Source organism: Polyodon spathula, chromosome 22 (assembly GCF_017654505.1).
Source record: "Polyodon spathula isolate WHYD16114869_AA chromosome 22, ASM1765450v1, whole genome shotgun sequence".
Lineage (NCBI taxonomy): Eukaryota > Metazoa > Chordata > Actinopteri > Acipenseriformes > Polyodontidae > Polyodon > Polyodon spathula.
The window spans coordinates 29,856,142-29,874,465 of record NC_054555.1 but is presented as its reverse complement, the minus strand read 5'-3'; the positions used below and the strand labels follow the sequence as shown (position 1 = coordinate 29,874,465).

Here is an 18,324-nt window from a genome sequence, read left to right as displayed (position 1 = left end):
CGTTCAAGCAGGTTTTACACATGAAGCTGGTAGAGAAGTCGATTTGTGCAAAGTCTCTTAAGTGCACCAGTTGCTGTTCAGCCTGTCATTCGGTTCCTGGAGCTCAAACACAGGCGCTGGGGTCGGAGGTTAGTGAGAGAGATCAAAGGGGGACATTGCTTTGCAAACCAGTACGCTTCCCAAGAAGATCAATCCCTTTTCTTGTTCCATTTTTGGAAAGCAGTATAGAATTGGAGAGCCCTCATTACGAATTTGACCTCTGGCACTTCAAAGCCCCGCTCCTCCATTGACAAGCAGCCCTGACAGCCTCTCGATAACCCATTCCCAGGGAGCTCAGATCTGCTGACTCTCTTCATTAGTAGCTGTGCCTTCCTGACCCAGCTGTCCTGATGAAGTATGGAGGGCTGTCTGCCAGGTGCTGTGTCTGTTAGCAGCCTGCTCTCACCGGAGGAGCCCCATTATCAGCCTGGAGCTGCACAAGCGTTAGTCAGCCGTCTCCTTCCAAAACGACTCTCATCTGTTGCCTTCCAGTCTCAGAGCTCGCACATGACAGACTCCATCAATCCTGCAGCTCTCTGCCTAGTCCTTATGCTAGACGCACACTGTCCTTTTCTGTCCTATTCTCTGCTGTAGCCAGTAACCAGCCTTTAATATACATTACTGTGGAACTTAGTGTACCATTTTTGTGGTGGTGGCATTTGTATTATTATTAATGTATTGGAAAGTCCTGAGCCACAAACCCACCTTTATGCAATGCAGTTTCTTTTTTGTTTGTTTTTTTTACCTGGGATTTGATTATTAAAGACCCTTTCATTCTCGTAAGCTGATCTGATTGGCACAGAAAAAAAAAGACCAGATTTTAAAAGCTGGTAAGACCATAGCAAAGCTGATGAAGGCATATACTGTTTACAGCTGGTTTGAATGAAGGAACATGAGTACTGTGATACTGATGCACCTGCGTTTGTATGGAAAATAAAGGATTGCACCTTGCTGGTCTTAGTTGCGTTCATGTTCGAGTAAATTGTGGTTCCTCTGCATCCTAGTTATACGCAGCACCTTTTCTTAAACCCGATTGCAATAAAAAAAGCAGGCTTGTCCTACAAAAAAAAACATAATCATAAAGAAGTCGTGTAGAGTGGATAGCATTGGTTTGCAAATCACATTCACATCGGTCCTTCCCAGCAATGTCAGAGGCTCATCCTCCTTGTGAGTTACCGGGGCTCCCTGGCACTCCCAGGTGGCTAGTTAGCAGTGTTGATGGATCATTGCCTTCAGTCCGTTCTGGCCCCTTCTCCTTTTCCACTGACTAAGAAAAACTGCCATTGCTGTTTTTGTAGGACCGGGTCACATGGCGGCTTCTCCTTATGGACACGCCCCCCACCACAGCAGCTTCCTGCCTACCGGCCACCTGGCAGGTAAGTGTAAGTAACACCAGTGTTTTGTTTTATTTCTAATTCTTCTCTTTCCAAATCGGTTCTGTGCTTGCATTGTTAGTATTCCATGCGCTAAGGAGAAGGCTCCATTCCCATGTGCTTAGCTGCCTTTGTTGAAGGGCCTTATTGCTATTATATGGATCGTTAATTTCCCAAATCTGAAATCCTACAGGGGAAGTGTAAAGGCAATGGGGAATAAATAGGCAATGCAATTCAGAAGTAACTTTTATTGCATCTAAATCTGAAGGAAAGGGTTTCCTGTGAGCGTGTTCAATTGCATTTCAATTTTCTATTGCAAAACCAACTCTGTTCAGCATTGGATTATGTTACACATTCTCCCCAGCCCCTGTGCAGTATGATTACGATCTGCATTCGAGTAATAAGAAATCAACCAGCTCAAGTTCACTCCCCCTGTTTGTGTCAGCAGCTGCCACTTGAACTGGCGATTTGATTGTGGTTTCAGGTGAACACTCATCTTATTAAAATAACCAAGGTAAATCATCCTTAGGATGAAAGAGTTAGCTTGGATGTTTTTTGTTTTTTTTGTGCAGTGTCTTTATTTCTCAAAACAAAACCAAACAAAAACCCTGTCCAGTGAAGATCGGAGCAGAGACCAACCCTAATCCTTGCTGGTCTCTTTCACACAGACCTTAATCCTTGCTGGTCTCTTTCACACAGACCCTAATCCTTGCTGGTCTCTTTCACACAGACCCTAATCCTTGCTGGTCTCTTTCACATAGACCCTAATCCTTGCTTGTCTCTTTCACACAGACCCAACCATAACCCTTGCTGGTCTCTTTCAGATCCTTTCAGTCGCTCCAGTAGCTTTGGCAGCCTTGGCAGCCTCGGAACCAGTGCCTTCGGAGGATTAGGCAACCCCTCGATTGGTAAGCGGCTTCTTGTGTCCTGCGGCAAAATACAGCAGAGCTCCACAGTGCGAAGGAGGGTAGATAGAGGCAGTTCGTTTGCACCCTCGCCATCCCGTCTCTCCTTTGTGTGTGTTTTGTTTCACTTTTATTCTTGAAGTCCTTGTTCTGAGAAATCGACTTGTATTCAGTGCTTCTCTTTGCTTGTTTCAGCTCCCAGCTCTGTTTTTGGACACAAAGAAGGCCACGGCCTACCTGGCTTCAGCAGCCCCCACCATGACACGTGGAACCGCCTCCACCGGGCCCCGCCCTCCTTCCCCACCCCACCACAGTGGCCAAAGGCAGCCGACGTGGAACGCAGCTCTTCGGTGACCAATCACGACCGGGAAAGAGACCGGGAGAGGGAGAGGGAGCCAGAGAAACGGGACTCCTCCATCGGCAGAGAGGAGAGAGATAAAGACAGGTCAGTATACATGACTGGCGCTGGCATGCACAGAAGGGAGTCCCCTCTTTATCAATACAACGGAAGGCACTTCTCACGAACGTTCGTTATTTTCATAATGTTGAGTTTATCAGTGTTCAAATACGGGCAACTGCAGCTGCCAGGTTCTAAACGATTTAGCCTTATTCCAAATGCAACTTGTGTTAATAAACTGTGAAATGCAGGGTAATTCATGTCAACACTGCGTCAATTGAAAAATGATCTCGCTATTCATCTTGGTTAAAGGTTTGTGAAAATGTACCCTACCTAAAGCTAAGGTAAATAACCTACTATTAGTATACAGGGTTAAATACTGTACCAAGCTCAACCCTGCAAGATATAAAGTTACTAATCTTTCAAACTTTTAATACACGCCTTGTTTAGACAACCTTGTCGACACTTTGATTAACAAGCAAAGACTGTTCAAATAAGACCAGACTCATGTGTGTTCAATTAGGCTAAATTAAAAGAGGATTAAAGAGATTTAGTGACTAGAAAACAAGATTAAGAGACAAAGATATTTCCTGCTGTGGGTGACAGATACCCATGATGTTGTTTTATTGCTATTTTAATCACCTGGAAAGCAATTGGTATGCTTTTGAATTGCCCATTAAATATTTGTGTTGTTCACAGCAATTGGCTTTTTAAAAACCTCTGACATTTAATAGCACTGTCACTGCTCCCTGGGGATGAACATGGTAGACAACAGCAGGTGTCTGTACAGCGGGTTACACAGTCAGTTCTGGTCTTATTGAACAGGTGTTCTCCAGCAGCAGGTGGTCTGTTACAAAGGTGTGTTCTGCATATCTAAACCACTTTGTTTGTGGACACAGGGATTCCCTGGATAAGAACCGCCACTCCAACAGGTCATCCCCGGCATCTGTCCCGGGCAGCTACCAGATCAGCAGCCTTATCCGTAGCAACAGCCAGACTTCCAGCGACTCCAGCAGGCAGCACAGCGGCAGCACCGAGCGCAACCGGGAGCCAGAGAGGGAGCTCCTGGAGCGGCAGAGGGAGTCGGCGCTCACGGGAGACATCAAGGTGAAGGAGAGCCGCTCGCCGGGCAAGGAGATGCCCATCCAGGAGATGACCAAGCTGGCCCACCAGCCGTCCTCCCCCTACGGCAAGCCCATCCTGACAGACACGGGGCTCAAGCTGAAGGACGGGGAGAGGAAAGCGGGGGAGCTGCCCTCGGCAGAGCTGCTCCACAAGGGGAAGAATGACGTGAAGATCAAAGAGGAGCGTAAGGAGGACCAGGAGGTGATGGTGGTGAGCATGGAGCTGCCCCCCTCCCAGCCACCTGGGGGCGCCCCCACCCCAGCAGCACCCCCCTCGACGGCCTGGGCCCTCACCATCAGCCCCCACGCTGCACGGAGATGCCCTCCCCTTCATCTCTCCACGGGGTTCCCCTGCCCCACTCCATGCCCCTCTCTATGAGCGGGGTGCACCAGGTCAACAGCCTCGGTGCCCTTGACCGTGCGCGGATGGCCCCCTTCATGGGAATCAACCCCCTGGTTCCCGGGAGAGATCGCTTGCCCCCTCCGGGCTTCACCTGGGACCCCCTCCGCGATCCCCTGAGAGAGGCGTACCGCAACCTGGACCTGCAGAGGCGGATGGACTTCCAGCTGCGGGCGGAGCAGAGCCACCGCTTCCCTGCAATGTTTGAGCCCGAGCGAGGCTACAGGGACCGGGAGCCCCACGAGTACTCCCACCACGAGCACCTGCTGGAGGCACGGGCGCGGGAGCACGAGAGGCTCCGACAGGCCGAGGAGAGGGAGCGGATGCACCTGCGCGAGGAGCTGGACCGGGCGCGGCTGCACCAGCTTCACCAGTCCCCCATTGAGGGCCACCTGCCCCACATGCCACCCTTCATGTCCCCCCTGGGTGGGATGCATTACCACAGACTGAGCCCCTCGGCCGCCCACAACGGGATGCTAAACAGGACCCCACCCACTGCCGCCTTGAGCGCCCCTCCGCCTTTAGTGTCCGCGGGCATCCCCAGACCTGCCTCCCCCAGAAGGACTACACCCCTCACTGCTTCCGAGCCCAGGGACTACTCCCCCTCACGCAAACCCAAAGAAGTGGAAGCTCGATAGCTTCAACCCGACACGCGCACACGTACAAAACTGACCTTTACAAATAGAAATGCACTGCTTTTTGAAAAAAAAAAAAAGAGAGAGAAAAAAACAGAACTGTACATTTATAAAACCGAAGAAGCACACGACTTGCTTTGTTTGATAGGAGGGGGTTATAAAAAAATACAGTAAGAATTTTCTGTACCAATTTTTAAATTTGAGATTAATATATTAATCAGATTGGATATTTGTCATGTGCGAGGTGAGATTCTGAAATGAGTTTGGATGTTGCTTTTTCTCTTCCCTTGTAACGAAGTTGTTTTTATGGATTTGTATATATGTTATTTTTTATTAGATTAAGTTCATTAGTTGGAAGATCTCCAGTCTCCTTGTTTGTATTGTTTATCACCGGAGACTCTGAAATGGTGAGCTACAGGTCCACATTTATATTTTACCGTATTCGTTATCTGGAAAATACTCAGCAATCACAATGTACAAAGTTACATTACAGGATTTTGTTTTGCCTTAAAGATTATGAGATCTTTTGTTTGGTTTCTGTATAAAAATATTGTAAAGAATATTCTGTTGATATTCTTTGGGGGGGGGGGGAATTGAATAAGCTTTTTAAATGTTTCTAAAAAAAAAAAAAAAAAAAAAAAAACAGAACCCCTTCTTACCATATTGTGATTACCATGGTTACAGACGGCCATCGTGTTGGAAACTCAGTGACAGAGAAGCCCCCCCACCCGTGTGTTTCAATCTTCGATCTATGCAAAGAGCTGTTGGGGACGGGCCCAGGTGCAGCAGCGGGCAGAATGGAAGGCACTGGAGAGATACAAAGACTGGCAGAAACATGGGTTCATGGGATTTATTTTTTTGTTATTAAAAAAAAGACCAGACTACAAATATATAAAATGAACACCCTTGTAGCCCCAGAGTGTGAGGCACGGTGGGGGGGGAGAAGACACTGTTTGATCGGGCGGCAATGGACTCTTTCTGTCGACCTTGTGCTGTTGTGCGGTGTTTTTCTTAGACTCTTGTATACAAAACAAGTAGAGTTTTAGGCGTGCGAAAAAAAAAAAAATGAAATAAAAGTTGGGATCTCATATCTATGGTAAAGTGAAGTCCATGAACACATGTTTTGGTGTGAAGTACCTTTGGTGTGGTTTTATTCAGTTTTGTGGGGGTGATTCATACAGAAATCACAAACACGGTGAAGCATGCAGCCTGTATACACCAGGCTTGGTTATAAAGTGTGTGTAAATACGTTCGGCCCAGAAGCTCTTGAAACTGTGGTCAGGCTTTCCTTTTCAGGAAGTGTTTTTGAAGATGTTAACGATTATTAACGTGGAGTTAATAAGAGTTGTTTCCAGTAGCGTTTCAGACAACGTGTTACGAGTGTACATTTTCATGTCGGGTAATAAAAGTAAATGCAAGATTTCTTACGTCTTAGTTACATGTTCTTCTAACCCTGTATTGCAATAACCTGCTGTTATTGATAATGGTGCAATGTTTATAACACCCTTTATAACACATCGGGTGACGCATTCGAACTGGTGGAGAACAGGTCAAGGTATCCACGTAGCACATGCATAATACAGGATTGGGTTACCATGGAAACAGAACGTGTACATTAAAAAAATCAATGAATACAGGAGTTAAGGAGTTTATATTTGCAGTGTATCATTGTAGACTTGCTAAGAATTTATATATTTAAAAAAAAAAAAAATTCTTCTCACTTGCTCCTTTTATTTTTATTTTTTTATAGCTGTTTTCTTGTTGGATCCATGGCCGGTAAAACACAGCTCTGCCATTGATTTTGGACAGGCGCACTTTGTGAGTTTGTGTTGCCTGTGGGTGTTCTTGGCTCTGAGGCTGGCAGCCTGTGGACTGGCGGTCTGGGCTCATTAACACAAGCGATGCTTCACTGCCTGGGTATTGGGTGAAAGAAGACAGGCTCTTCTGTTCTCCACCACACTCTAATCTGTTTCTTTACTGAGCGAGGCACACACTCCACACCGGTGGCTGCTGCGTGGCTTTGCAGTGCACCGATTCACCCCCAGCGGCCATTCACTTTGCAACCTCAGACAGGTGAGCAGGGATCAAGAGACCACCTTCATAATACAATGATTCCAGATCTCGTTTGCAAAAAAAAAAAAAAAAACAGACCGATGCGGTCAAGAATAACGACTGGTGATCGAAGCATTCTGAATTTATTGGCGCTGGTATTGAGAATCAATGCAGCCCTTTCGCACACTGAAGGGTCTTCATTAGAGAGCGCCAGGCAGGCAGGCAGTCTCCTGGAACATTAAAGGAAACGTGCATGAGAACAGGGGTCTAGTTAACCAGTATCAGAAACATGCATATCAGTCAGGAAGGGCCGTACCATGTGAGCAGTCTGTAATTAGGGTTGAAAAACAAACCGGAAATTCTTATAACACCGTCAAATGGGTGTAGCACCTTCATCATCTGGAGAGACCAGTCTGCAGAGACGACCACCGCTGGAACTACTCCAGAGCTAACAACATGATTCCTCTAAACCTAGAAACATACAAGAACTCAAACTCCCAAAAGCAACTCCTGCATTCTCCACTGTACAACAGAAGTGATATCTGTGAAGTCATGGCAATTCATATTACTGTGGGTAAGATTTACTGGAATAACTTCATGATGTACTTTAATTCCTTCAGTGAAATTGTAGGTACAAATCTGCTGCTTAACTGCTCTTGTGCATGGTAATAGACAGGACGTCATTCAGTCCCTGTTCTCTTGGGGATATAGAATGCTTTACAGAATTTCATGCAGCTGTGCTGCATAATTAAGCTGAGCTCCAGTGCATTACGGCGTGTGTTTTGCACGGTTTGGCTCGGTGGTGCATGCACGAAGTTGCCAACTGCACCAGTATGATAACTGCCACACTTTGCAAGTGCCGTGACCAGCCAGAGCGACCCTAATTGCACGAGTCACCCAGTAGCACTGGCAGGTTTAAACAGAACTTTTGCTGCCTGTGAAGTGTGCTGTGTGGGAAGCTGCTGCAGCCATTTAAAGAGCCAATGCACACATGGACCAGATTAGACTCCTCCAGGAAGAGTGAGGCAGACATGCAAAGGAATCAGAATCTACAGCACCCTACCCACTACCAGTGCATGGCCTATTGTAAAATACAACCCAGTGTGCAAACACACTGCTCCAAGCATTGAGGGAATCTGCAGAGGTGTGTGTACTAAGCATGTTAAACCTCAAAAGCCATGTATGCTGTATTTAATGAATGCCTAACTCCCTATAGTCACTTCAATGCACAGAGTATCAGGTGAGATGGTGAAATGTAAATATCCAGCGTTGGTGTTTGCTGGGGAACAGCGACCTCTTGTCCAGCCTTTGTACACAAATCCAGCCCTGGCCTTTGATTCTGCGCGCTGGAAGGCACGTGCTTGTTATACACAGCTCTCAATAGCCCTGAATCGGTTGAAGCAGCATACTTTCAGACTTGTGTTTAAGCTGATTATCTGGTGTGTTTCTGGCACCCTTTTCAGAACCTACCTTTCTGTTGTCGGGGTGATGTAACCTGGTTAACAAAGACTTCAGCTGAGTCCTAGTCAATTTCAGAGTGTCTTTAAGACCATTGTTAAACATCTGTCTATAAGGTAAGACTGGCTTTTGTTTTGTCAATTTAGCAAGCTTGTCTGCTTGGAATAGGTCCTAGACTGTCACAGCTGTTAACAGACTGCGGTTATTAGCGCTGTGTGTTGCAGTACGTTTCCTGAGACAAGTCTTTTGTTCAGCTGTTCTTAACATTCAGGCCTGGGCTTTGATCCATGTTGCTTTATTCCTATACTTATTTTTTTAAGCCAATGAATTCCAACATTTTCTGCAACTAAGCTAGCGTATAGTTTTAACAGTGACAAAAAAATTGGAAAACATTGACTGGGCCCCTTGTCCGTGTACTTGCTAGATTACTCCTAAGCGCTGGATTAACACTTTAAGCAAACATTAGCGCAGGTTTGGCGCATGACACAGTAGGGAGCGCCACTAAAGAGCTCTAACAGGATCCTCCTTGTCAACTTGAAAAATGAGGAACAGCATGACAAAAAGCCTGTACTGTAAGACAGGAAGAATCTGCAGAAAGTTTCACACAGAGACTTTTGGAAGAGGAGGTATTGCTGTTTAAACATTGAACACAACAGGACACATGCTGGGCCCTGTGAACATTCTTCATTTCAGGTTTTTAGAGGATGTTAATGATTTCTGAAAACCCCCAACCCTCCTCTGAAGAAACTGAGAAATGTTTGTTTATCCCAACAACTTTTAAACAGCATTGCTTTAAATATTTCCAGTGTTGTGTCAAGTTTAGTGAACATTGTTTCCTCATCAGTCCCAAAATCCAATGGGTCAGATTTTCTATTGTGCAGATTGTACAAGTCATGCCCTCTCTATGGAGTGGGCAGTTGTCCAAAGTGGAAGAGTATAGGGCTGTTTGAACCTGAAGAGTATAATGTGTAGCATACACAATGGTTGTGTGCCCTTACAGTACAGTATTTAGTTATATAAACAAGGCTGTAGTAAGTGTGAGAAGTACCTGGAGGGTTTCACACACCCTGAAGAATGACAGAGTCATAGCTTGCTGCTTCATTCCATCGTTCCCTTTTTCTTTTTTCCCCCCAGAGTTCTGGAAACATTTGAAATGGCTGTTTTCTCGGCTCTCTAACAAATGACTTCCCATTTGGAATGGTTTTGGAATGGGCCCGTTAAGAGGCCGGTCTTCACTGTACTTGTACCGTATGAACTGTGCTGTTGGAGCTGGATTTGAACCCAGGCTCTGAACATGCCTGTCTTTTGCTTCCCCCTTCTCCAGTAGTGCTGCTACAACCCACATTTAAAACGACTGTGCGTTCATCAACTCTGTCTACAATTATAAAGGTGCAGATGTTATATTTGTAACACTGTGAAGCTAATAAATTTTTTGTCTTCTTCAATACAGTAGCCTTAAATATGTATATTTTGCTGTGTTGTAAAATACCTTAACAAATGCACCAACATACACAGTTTATTTATTTATTTGTTTTTCTATTTCCTGCCCAGACTGGAACTAGCGTGGCTGTGGTTCAGTAGCTGACACCTCTGGTCTCTATTCAGCAGAACAGAAGTACACCTTCAGCAGAACAGAAGTAAATGTTTACAATGCTGAAGTGTGCTTTGAGATTGAATGAAAATCACCTTCCTGATCTTTCATGTGTAAAAACCAAAAGCATTAAACTGAAAAATACAAACAAAAACCAAAAAACCACATCACCCGCTAAAATAATCTTCCATCTTTCATTCTGAGCTCGTTTTTCAGAGTTTAGTGAAACCGCGCACTTGCACGCTGACAGCGTTATGTACACAAGCTGTAAAATGGAATAACGTTTATGCAGCTTGTTATGGCTGGCTGAGGCCCCTGCTCACAGGAGCTGGTTTCTGGAGATTTTCCATCGCAAGGCTTCTTCTTGTGTGAGTGAGATGAGGGGGGGCTGAGGGGCTGTTCAAAGCATACCTGGCATGCCTCGTACAGCTTAGCTCATCCATCATGCACAGTTAGCTGTTAAGACATTAATCAACATGCCGCAGTATTACAAGAGAACGAGTGAACATGTGCCAGCTGGTAACCACGACGCTTGTAGGCATGAAGGTTTATTAAATATAAAATAGACTGCAAGCTGATTTCTTCTGACTCCTGATGGTTAGCGGACTCTCACTTGATCTTGCTCATCTAATTGAAGTTCTTCAGCTTGTTTGGCTTGGCAATGTGGGAGTGGGAGGGGCTATTAAAGAGCTGCACACTGGACAATACTGATCCAGTGCAGTTACTGGACCTGCGCACTGGACAATACTGATCCAGTGCAGTTACTGGACCTGCGCACTGGACAATACTGATCCAGTGCAGGACAATACTACTGGACCTGCGCACTGGACAATACTGATCCAGTACAGGTACTGGACCTGCGCACTGGACAATACTGATCCAGTGCAGTTACTGGACCTGCGCACTGGACAATACTGATCCAGTGCAGTTACTGGACCTGCGCACTGGACAATACTGATCCAGTGCAGTTACTGGACCTGCGCACTGGACAATACTGATCCAGTGCAGTTACTGGACCTGCGCACTGGACAATACTGATCCAGTGCAGTTACTGGACCTGCACACTGGACAATACTGATCCAGTACAGGTACTGGACCTGCGCACTGGACAATACTGATCCAGTGCAGTTACTGGACCTGCGCACTGGACAATACTGATCCAGTGCAGTTACTGGACCTGCGCACTGGACAATGCTGACTAAATCAGCAACAAATGTGCAATATATTTTTTTTCTGTATTTCCACCCCATTGAAAACCCACCTGTAATAGCAATGTAGAGTTAACACAAAGAGGTCAAAGTTGGGATGTCTCTAGATGTATAGTCAGTGCAGTTACTGCTGGTGAAATTACAGGACAGCTTGGAATAACGTGCCGCATCAGCAGTATGCTGCTCCCCACGGAGATCTTTGTTAAGAAGCAAAGCCTCCCCAGGCACATGGTCAGGCTGCCCTAGATTACCCTGTCGTTTCACATTTACATTCAGCATGACCCTGAACCCTGCTGACCTCCCTGTCTCAGTGCACTGCCGCTGACCATTAATCTGTGTGGTTTATTAATCATGCATCCTGACCTTTGAAACAAGGGACTCAAGAGGAGGCTCATCAGCCTAGACATCTTGCATCAGCGTGCTCGGCGGGTTTTATTGGGAGTGCTTTTATGATTGGTCTGGAAGACTAAGAGGAGACAGTTCATAGAGAAGGACATGCTGTACTGCACACATTGCCTGGGTGCTGAAAGACAGGGGCGGAGCACCCTTCTATTATGGGATGGTTTTCACAGAGTCTGAATGCATAGCCACGTATAAAGCACAGGCAAGCAAGGTAGATCGGTGACATGCGCGGTAAAGCATTGCTAAAAACCAAGGGTAAATACATGGTGTAAGCAAGGGGGTAATCATGATAAACTGCACCTTTGCTAAAGGTCCCTCCCGGGTGGGTGACGAAGTTCTGTAATATGAAGACCTGTCTGGATGCTGCACACGTGGAGCCTGGCAAAGTAGACTATGGAAGAACGATGGAGTGCTATCACAGCAGCTCCTTACTGTGGTATGAGAGAGACAAGGCTTTATTCACAGAAGGCAGAGACATGAGCAGGAAGTCCACAGGAGGAGAATGGCATCCACAAGTGTAAATACATTCACTGTAACTAGAAGAGAGTGTGAGGTAATAGAGATGAACTGATACAGGGTTGAGCTGAGGAGGCATGAGTCCAATTATCACATATTCTGCTGCCAGAAAAGGAAACAACTGACTGACCTAGACAGCTCAGGGCTCCTTTCCAGGCACCTGGGGATTGAAACTAGGAGTCTTTTGGATTTTGATTCAATACACCAGAGAGGGCTGAGTCAGCGCCTATGGCTTTGCACTATTGACCCACTAAAGATTAAAGACAAACGCTTTTGTAAAGAAAGTCTTCAAACAAAGTGTGAGGCACTGCTTCGTGAACGTGTCCCTTTTGAAGATAATGGTCTCTTCTGCAGGTTTATCCTCCTCCTGTTTGCATGTAGATCACGGTAATGCTCAGAACAAGCTGCTCTTTGTATTAATCTGCCTGAATCAATGGTTCTCCGGATCCTTCCCTGAAACAGCCAGGGCTATGAGCAGGTGTGCACTTTCGAAAGGGTCTGAAATGAAGTTGTCGCGGTTGTCATTCAATTATGGAAGCGTTTTGCCTTTCTGTGCGGCACAAGGTGAAGAAACGATAGCAGCTGTGCATAAGCACGACTCCACATGAAGAGCGATTACTGCCTCCTCTGGAGAGTTCAGGAGGCAGGCCTTGTGATTTGGTTCTGCTCTTAGTGTTCATGATCTTTTTGTGTGCGCGCGTCTTCTGATAGCATTGCTGTTAGTTTTCAACCCTGGGGAGTGGGGTGCTATTTTATAATGAACACAGGTAGTTGCTTCACCAGGTTTGTGGCCATAAGAAGCCGATGTTTGATTGGATGTTGGCTAAGCAGTGCAAATAATAGGACTGGCACGTATGCAACACTTTGGCAGCAACGTTCCTGTCTTTAAAACCTGCCTGATAAAAATGAAAGTATATCCAGCAGCTTTGTGGCTTGTTACTCCAAGACTTATGAAAATCTCTACTTTGACTTCAGTATAAGGATTCTCCGGGCGTGCTTTAGAGAGTTTACCTTGCAGTCCACCCTCAAATTGGGCAGGCTCTGCAGAAGACTCCAAGGCAGCAGCTAATCTTCTGTCTGTTCTGGAGTTACCAGCACATGATAGCAACCCCTAGCACTCCCTGTTCATTAATGTCCAGGCCTGGGAGCTGCTGCTCCGCTTGCAACAGGACTCCCAGAGTTTAATCAACCCAGCTCTCTGAAAACAGCGAGGGAGCCAAATGCTTTCCTTATCAGTTTCAGGTTCCTGTGCAGATATGCAGCCATGCAGGCTATCATTCTTCATTCAGTTTCATTGAATCTACAAGCAACGGAGACACTAGCCAGGACTGCTGCTCCTGCCAGGGGCTTCACTTTAGTGGTGTGGCCAGGGTATTTCAGGGAGGAGGATATCAACAGCTTGTGCAAGACCCCCTGCCAGACTTGGTCTAACCTGTAGAATATCTAGTAGGTTGGTTTGGAGTATTAGAGAATAGCAATTGTAGAACTATAGGCGACAAAAGCCAGTAGCCAGTTAGTAAGGGTAAAATGGGTTTGGTGGCTTAGGCTGTCCAGAGATACATGATTTGAGAGGAATAGAGTTTTATGGTCCTTGGACCAGTTTTAAATTACAGTGTACCAACAGCCAAAGTGAAGGAAATAAATCAATTTTACAGCAAAGGCAGAGTATTGGGAAAATGTCATCCACATGAGTGGCTTTGAAGAAATATAACTGTAAATGCAGTGCGTGTAAATGCAGTGGGCACAGCAGCCCCCGTGTCTCCCAGGTATTTGTCTCTAGCTGCGGTTGTTACACCAGGAGGACTGCGCATGCTGCACTGCACCTGAATGTATTGGTAGGATCAGTGGCACTGGAACCAATTTTAAAGTGGGGGTGCTAAAGCCATTGAACAAAACTGTGACTCCTGTATATGACAGAAGCCACGCCAAGCCAAGGGGGTGCTACCTCACCCCCAGCACCCCAGGTTCCAGCGCCCCTGGATAGGATGTTCCTAATAGTGGAAGCACATGATCTCCATCTTAGTTGGACAATATCGTGCACCCCACTGCTTTGAGAGATCAGTCCAACCGATTCCCGTGTTCCCTTTAATTTCTTCATTAACTTCATTCAGTGGAAGTGCGTCCTCATCCCCTGGTTATCTTCACAGCCCAGCCTTCGCTCTGGCCTCCTGCTGGGGGTCGACGCCAAGCTATTTAACACATGGAAACAACAAGCCGCTCAGCCCAGCACAGCCTCGGTCAACTCGTTCTGCGGCGCTGGGAATGGCTCTTATCGTTCAGCGCCTTGTTTATTAGGGTGGCGAGCAGATGCTCAGAATCTCCAAGCTAATGCTTTACTATCGGTTAGCAAAGAGAGGAAAGAGAGATTACTGAGAAAAAAAAAACATGAAGTTTAAGTCTTTTTCTGGAGACAAATGGCGGTGGAAACGAAGGCCCGCCCGCAGGAAAATGGATTTCAGACAGAGACTTGTGCCAGATGAACACAGCCTTGCAGCGCACCTGACTAGAGTTCCTCTCTTTTGATGAGCAATAAATTCAAATGCCAATTAAAAAAATTATAATTTATTAGATCCCTGTAGTTATCATCTTAAAACTGTGCAAACGAGCTTCCCTACAAAGAGGGGAGAGGGAATACTGAGCAACGAAAGCGAAGCAGCAATTCAAAAGGGATTAGCAGGCAGGCTGTATTAGCCCGGCAGGTAAAACCACTGAAGCAAAGACGAATGAGGTGTCTGGGATAATTACCATTCACCTGGGACACTTTCTAGATAAAGCACACCCCTCAACGCTGGAGTCCTCTTGGGTTTTTTTTTTTTACCTGATCATTTCTGTCAGGAAGTCTTTTGTTCACAACCAAATTGGCTCCATCCGTTTGAACTCCGATTCCAAACGTAATTACAATGCGTCTCCGAGAATCTAATGAAATGGAACGCTTTGTGTTGCTGCGGTACGTGTCTAATTGTAATTCCTGTAATCTCTGCATCCAGTTAATTGGTTAATACGGGCATTTTCATAACGGCACGTGGCTTGCATCGTCAACACCTTTTAAAATGAAAACTGCTGTTCTTTTTCTTTTGTGTTGGATTTTCAGAGGGGGCTCCGCTGCTGGGGAGCGCGTCCGGGGCCAGACTTGTGCATTCTGATCTGCGATGCTCCTTGATGAACAAGCAAATTCAGAAAGAACCAAGTCAGGACGGCATGTTAACGAGAGTGTGTTTTACATGTGATGAACACCCAAAACAAGCAACTCTAAAGCATTGCATTACACTTAAACCGAGCCCCGTCCGCAGCGCTGTTCTGTGCTCTGTCACACAGTCCAGCAATGATTTCTCAAAGGACACCTGCTCCCCCTTGTGGACAGTGCGATGAAGTGCTGAAGACATCGCCTCCTCGGGCTATTTCTCTGCTGCTATAGATCAGTTAACCTTGTGATGAAATGCTAATATATAATGAATGTTGTGTTAATTAGACATGGCCTTTCACAATCAAACTACGAGGAGAACCAGCAGCAATTGAGCAAGCTTGAGAGAAAGCGGAAAGAACCCTTATCTGAGCGCTGAGGGTGTCTCAGTGGCTGCGTTAGTATTCAATCCGCGCTTTTATTTTGTAAATGTATTTATGTATGCATTAACTGTTTATGAAACAGGTAACATCATCGTGTTATTGACAAAACAAGTCCTCGCTGTAAAGCTATAACAAGGCCGTCAGGTAGAAATGGAGCACGAACCCTCGCTCCCAGTAAGTTAATTGTGACCTGAATTGCTTATTCAAATATGTTTCATGCGTTGAAGGCGAGTCGGCTTTCTGTTCAGGACTAACTGCCGAGGTTGTTTGCTGCTAATTACGTCACACGTCTTTTAAATAAATGTAAAGCGCTGTGTCTTTACAGATAGGTAGGCTGTGTCTGAGTGGGGCTCGGTTGTGCCCGTGTTCCTACCTCGCTTGTTGGAGGATGTGTGCTGTTTATTACTCCCAGTCGCTGTCGGGGTGCTCTCTGTATCCTCACGATCACTATCTGAGCTTTCCTTCTACAGTAGAACTGACCTTCTGACTGCTGGGCTGTGGCACAAACCATGCAGCTTGTCTTATGAATGATGGGTGGGTAACAGGTCTTAAACCCCCCCCCCCCCCCCCCCCAAAAAAAAACACATAGCGCTTCTTTAATGGAGATTCTAAACGATTCCTTAATGCAATGCTAATCTCTGCAATCACCTTGTTTACTTTGCAGTACATTATTAATAATTAAAGTAGGGACTGATGAGAGCAGGAAGCTCTTACTGTTAATGGATTAATTTGTCATTGCTAACTGTCTCCCTAAAGAAAAATAACGCATGTTCTCAGAGCCAGGGAGGCTCACTGAGGGAAGAGACATGCCATTCAAGTAAACCATGGATCTTAGTGATTTGCAAACACCCGCTGTGTGTAGCACACACTTTTGTACAAATCTGGTGTGTTGCGCCCATGACAGACAGGTGATTCTATGATTGTTGGATTCTATGCGCCATTCTGAAAGAGTCTTGCAGTTGATATGCCGCCTCGGTAACCCTGAGGAATTGCAGGTGATACTGGCTGGGCAGTGGCGTTATTATTGTCTTTCATTGTAAAGCGGCCTAGGATGATCTTCATGAAGCAAACTGGATTGCATTGCGTAGTCATAGTCACATATCCCTGCACAGCAAATACGTGCACTGATTGCTTGCAGGGTTCAAACCCCTATCAACCTGGCCTTTCTTTGTCATGAAGGGTTAGATTAATGGGAATATCATCTAAACCAGTGATCCGAAGCGGATCCTCTCAGCGGTGCAGGCTGCCGGTAACCTTCAACACTGATCTGCGTCGATAAGAGAGGGGAGAAGCGGGTGCGAGCCTGCAGGGGGAGTCTCAGATTGTCATGAAAAATAGATTAAACCCGGGGCTTTGGCTGGGAGTGAAGCGTTTGCAGAAATAACACAATAGCTTTTTAATAGCTTGGGTGCAAACGTTGATTTGCAGACAGGAAAAAAAAATCCTAAAAACTAAAATACATCCAATCGTATTTAAATCGCTATACGATATTACAGTTCAATTCAACTGACAGCAGAGAGGCAGCATTGGCAGAGAACTACAGATCAGACAATTATACTTAATACTTAACAAGAAACGTCGAAAGGGAACATAAATATATATATATATATTTTTTATTACCCCTAAGATATGTTTTTAAACAGGCGCATACGCTGCACACCCACAACTTCTATGCAAATTTAGTGTTGCGTTACTCAATTTGATTCGTTAACTGTGTGCGCCAATCAGGAATCAGGTGCTTACTGAAGCTTGTCTTATCCAATCAGATTGTTTAAGACAAACGTAGCAGTTCCACCTCTTCGCCACAGGGCGGCAGCACCTGTAGAGCACTGCAGTTCCGCGGCTCTACAGCCCTTCTTTCAGGCCGGCTTTGGGTTCATTTGTTGTTTTGTTTTCGTTGCTTATTTCGAAACAGCCTGTTTTAAAATGTTTCCAGTAGTAAAATAATATTTCGCAAAGAAACATGAAAATAGAATTAAATTAGAACTAGATAGAATTAAAAAAAAAATGATATGGAAATCTGTATTACCAAATTTGTCTTAATCATAAAATAGGATTTTAAAACAGGCGCGCACACAGGACAGCCTATGCAAATTAGCATCGGGATTCTCAGTTTGATTCGCTAATTGTGTAAGCCAATCAGGAGGCGGTAATTACATTGCAGTTCTTCTTAATCGCCACCGGGTGGCAGCATTGTGTGTTTACACTATTCATGTATTTATCAGTATACCGCTTATTAATGGGGAAGCGGTTTTAAAAGTACAACCTTGTGTTATTATTATTATTATTATTATTATTATTATTATTATTATTATTATTATTTAGTATAGCCTGCAGGGTTTCAGTATTTGCACCTCATGGAAACCCTAGTTGTGGTGGCCAGTCTGCTCCAGACAGTTCATGTCTCTTGACCCCACCGTTCAGCACAGCTTCCACACACTCAGTCCATTTGTGTTCTGACTGGTTTCATCTGTGTTTTTTTTTTATTATTTTATTTTGTGTATCTGTAAACAGTTCTTATAATTATCTCTATCGACGCCCGCCCTTGTCACATGACCAATGCCCTCCCCAAACATGGCTTCCCCCTCCCGGATCAGCTTCATTCCCCCACAGCACTGACTCCTCCCCTCGTCCCCGATCAGCTGACTGGTGCAAATCCC

At 45.5% G+C, this 18,324-nt stretch overlaps 1 protein-coding gene across 1 annotated transcript in view; it reads left to right on the top strand.

Annotated features, from left to right (window-relative positions):
- LOC121297016 (autism susceptibility gene 2 protein-like) overlaps positions 1-4,938 on the top strand; it is a 218,274-nt gene extending 213,336 nt beyond the window's left edge. The window contains 5 exon segments of the mRNA XM_041223027.1: positions 1,338-1,421; positions 2,237-2,320; positions 2,513-2,762; positions 3,614-4,130; positions 4,133-4,938. Coding sequence (XP_041078961.1) covers positions 1,338-1,421; positions 2,237-2,320; positions 2,513-2,762; positions 3,614-4,130; positions 4,133-4,876 — 1,679 coding nt within the window. The 3' untranslated portion in view covers positions 4,877-4,938.
- The last annotated feature ends 13,386 nt before the right edge of the window (positions 4,939-18,324 follow it).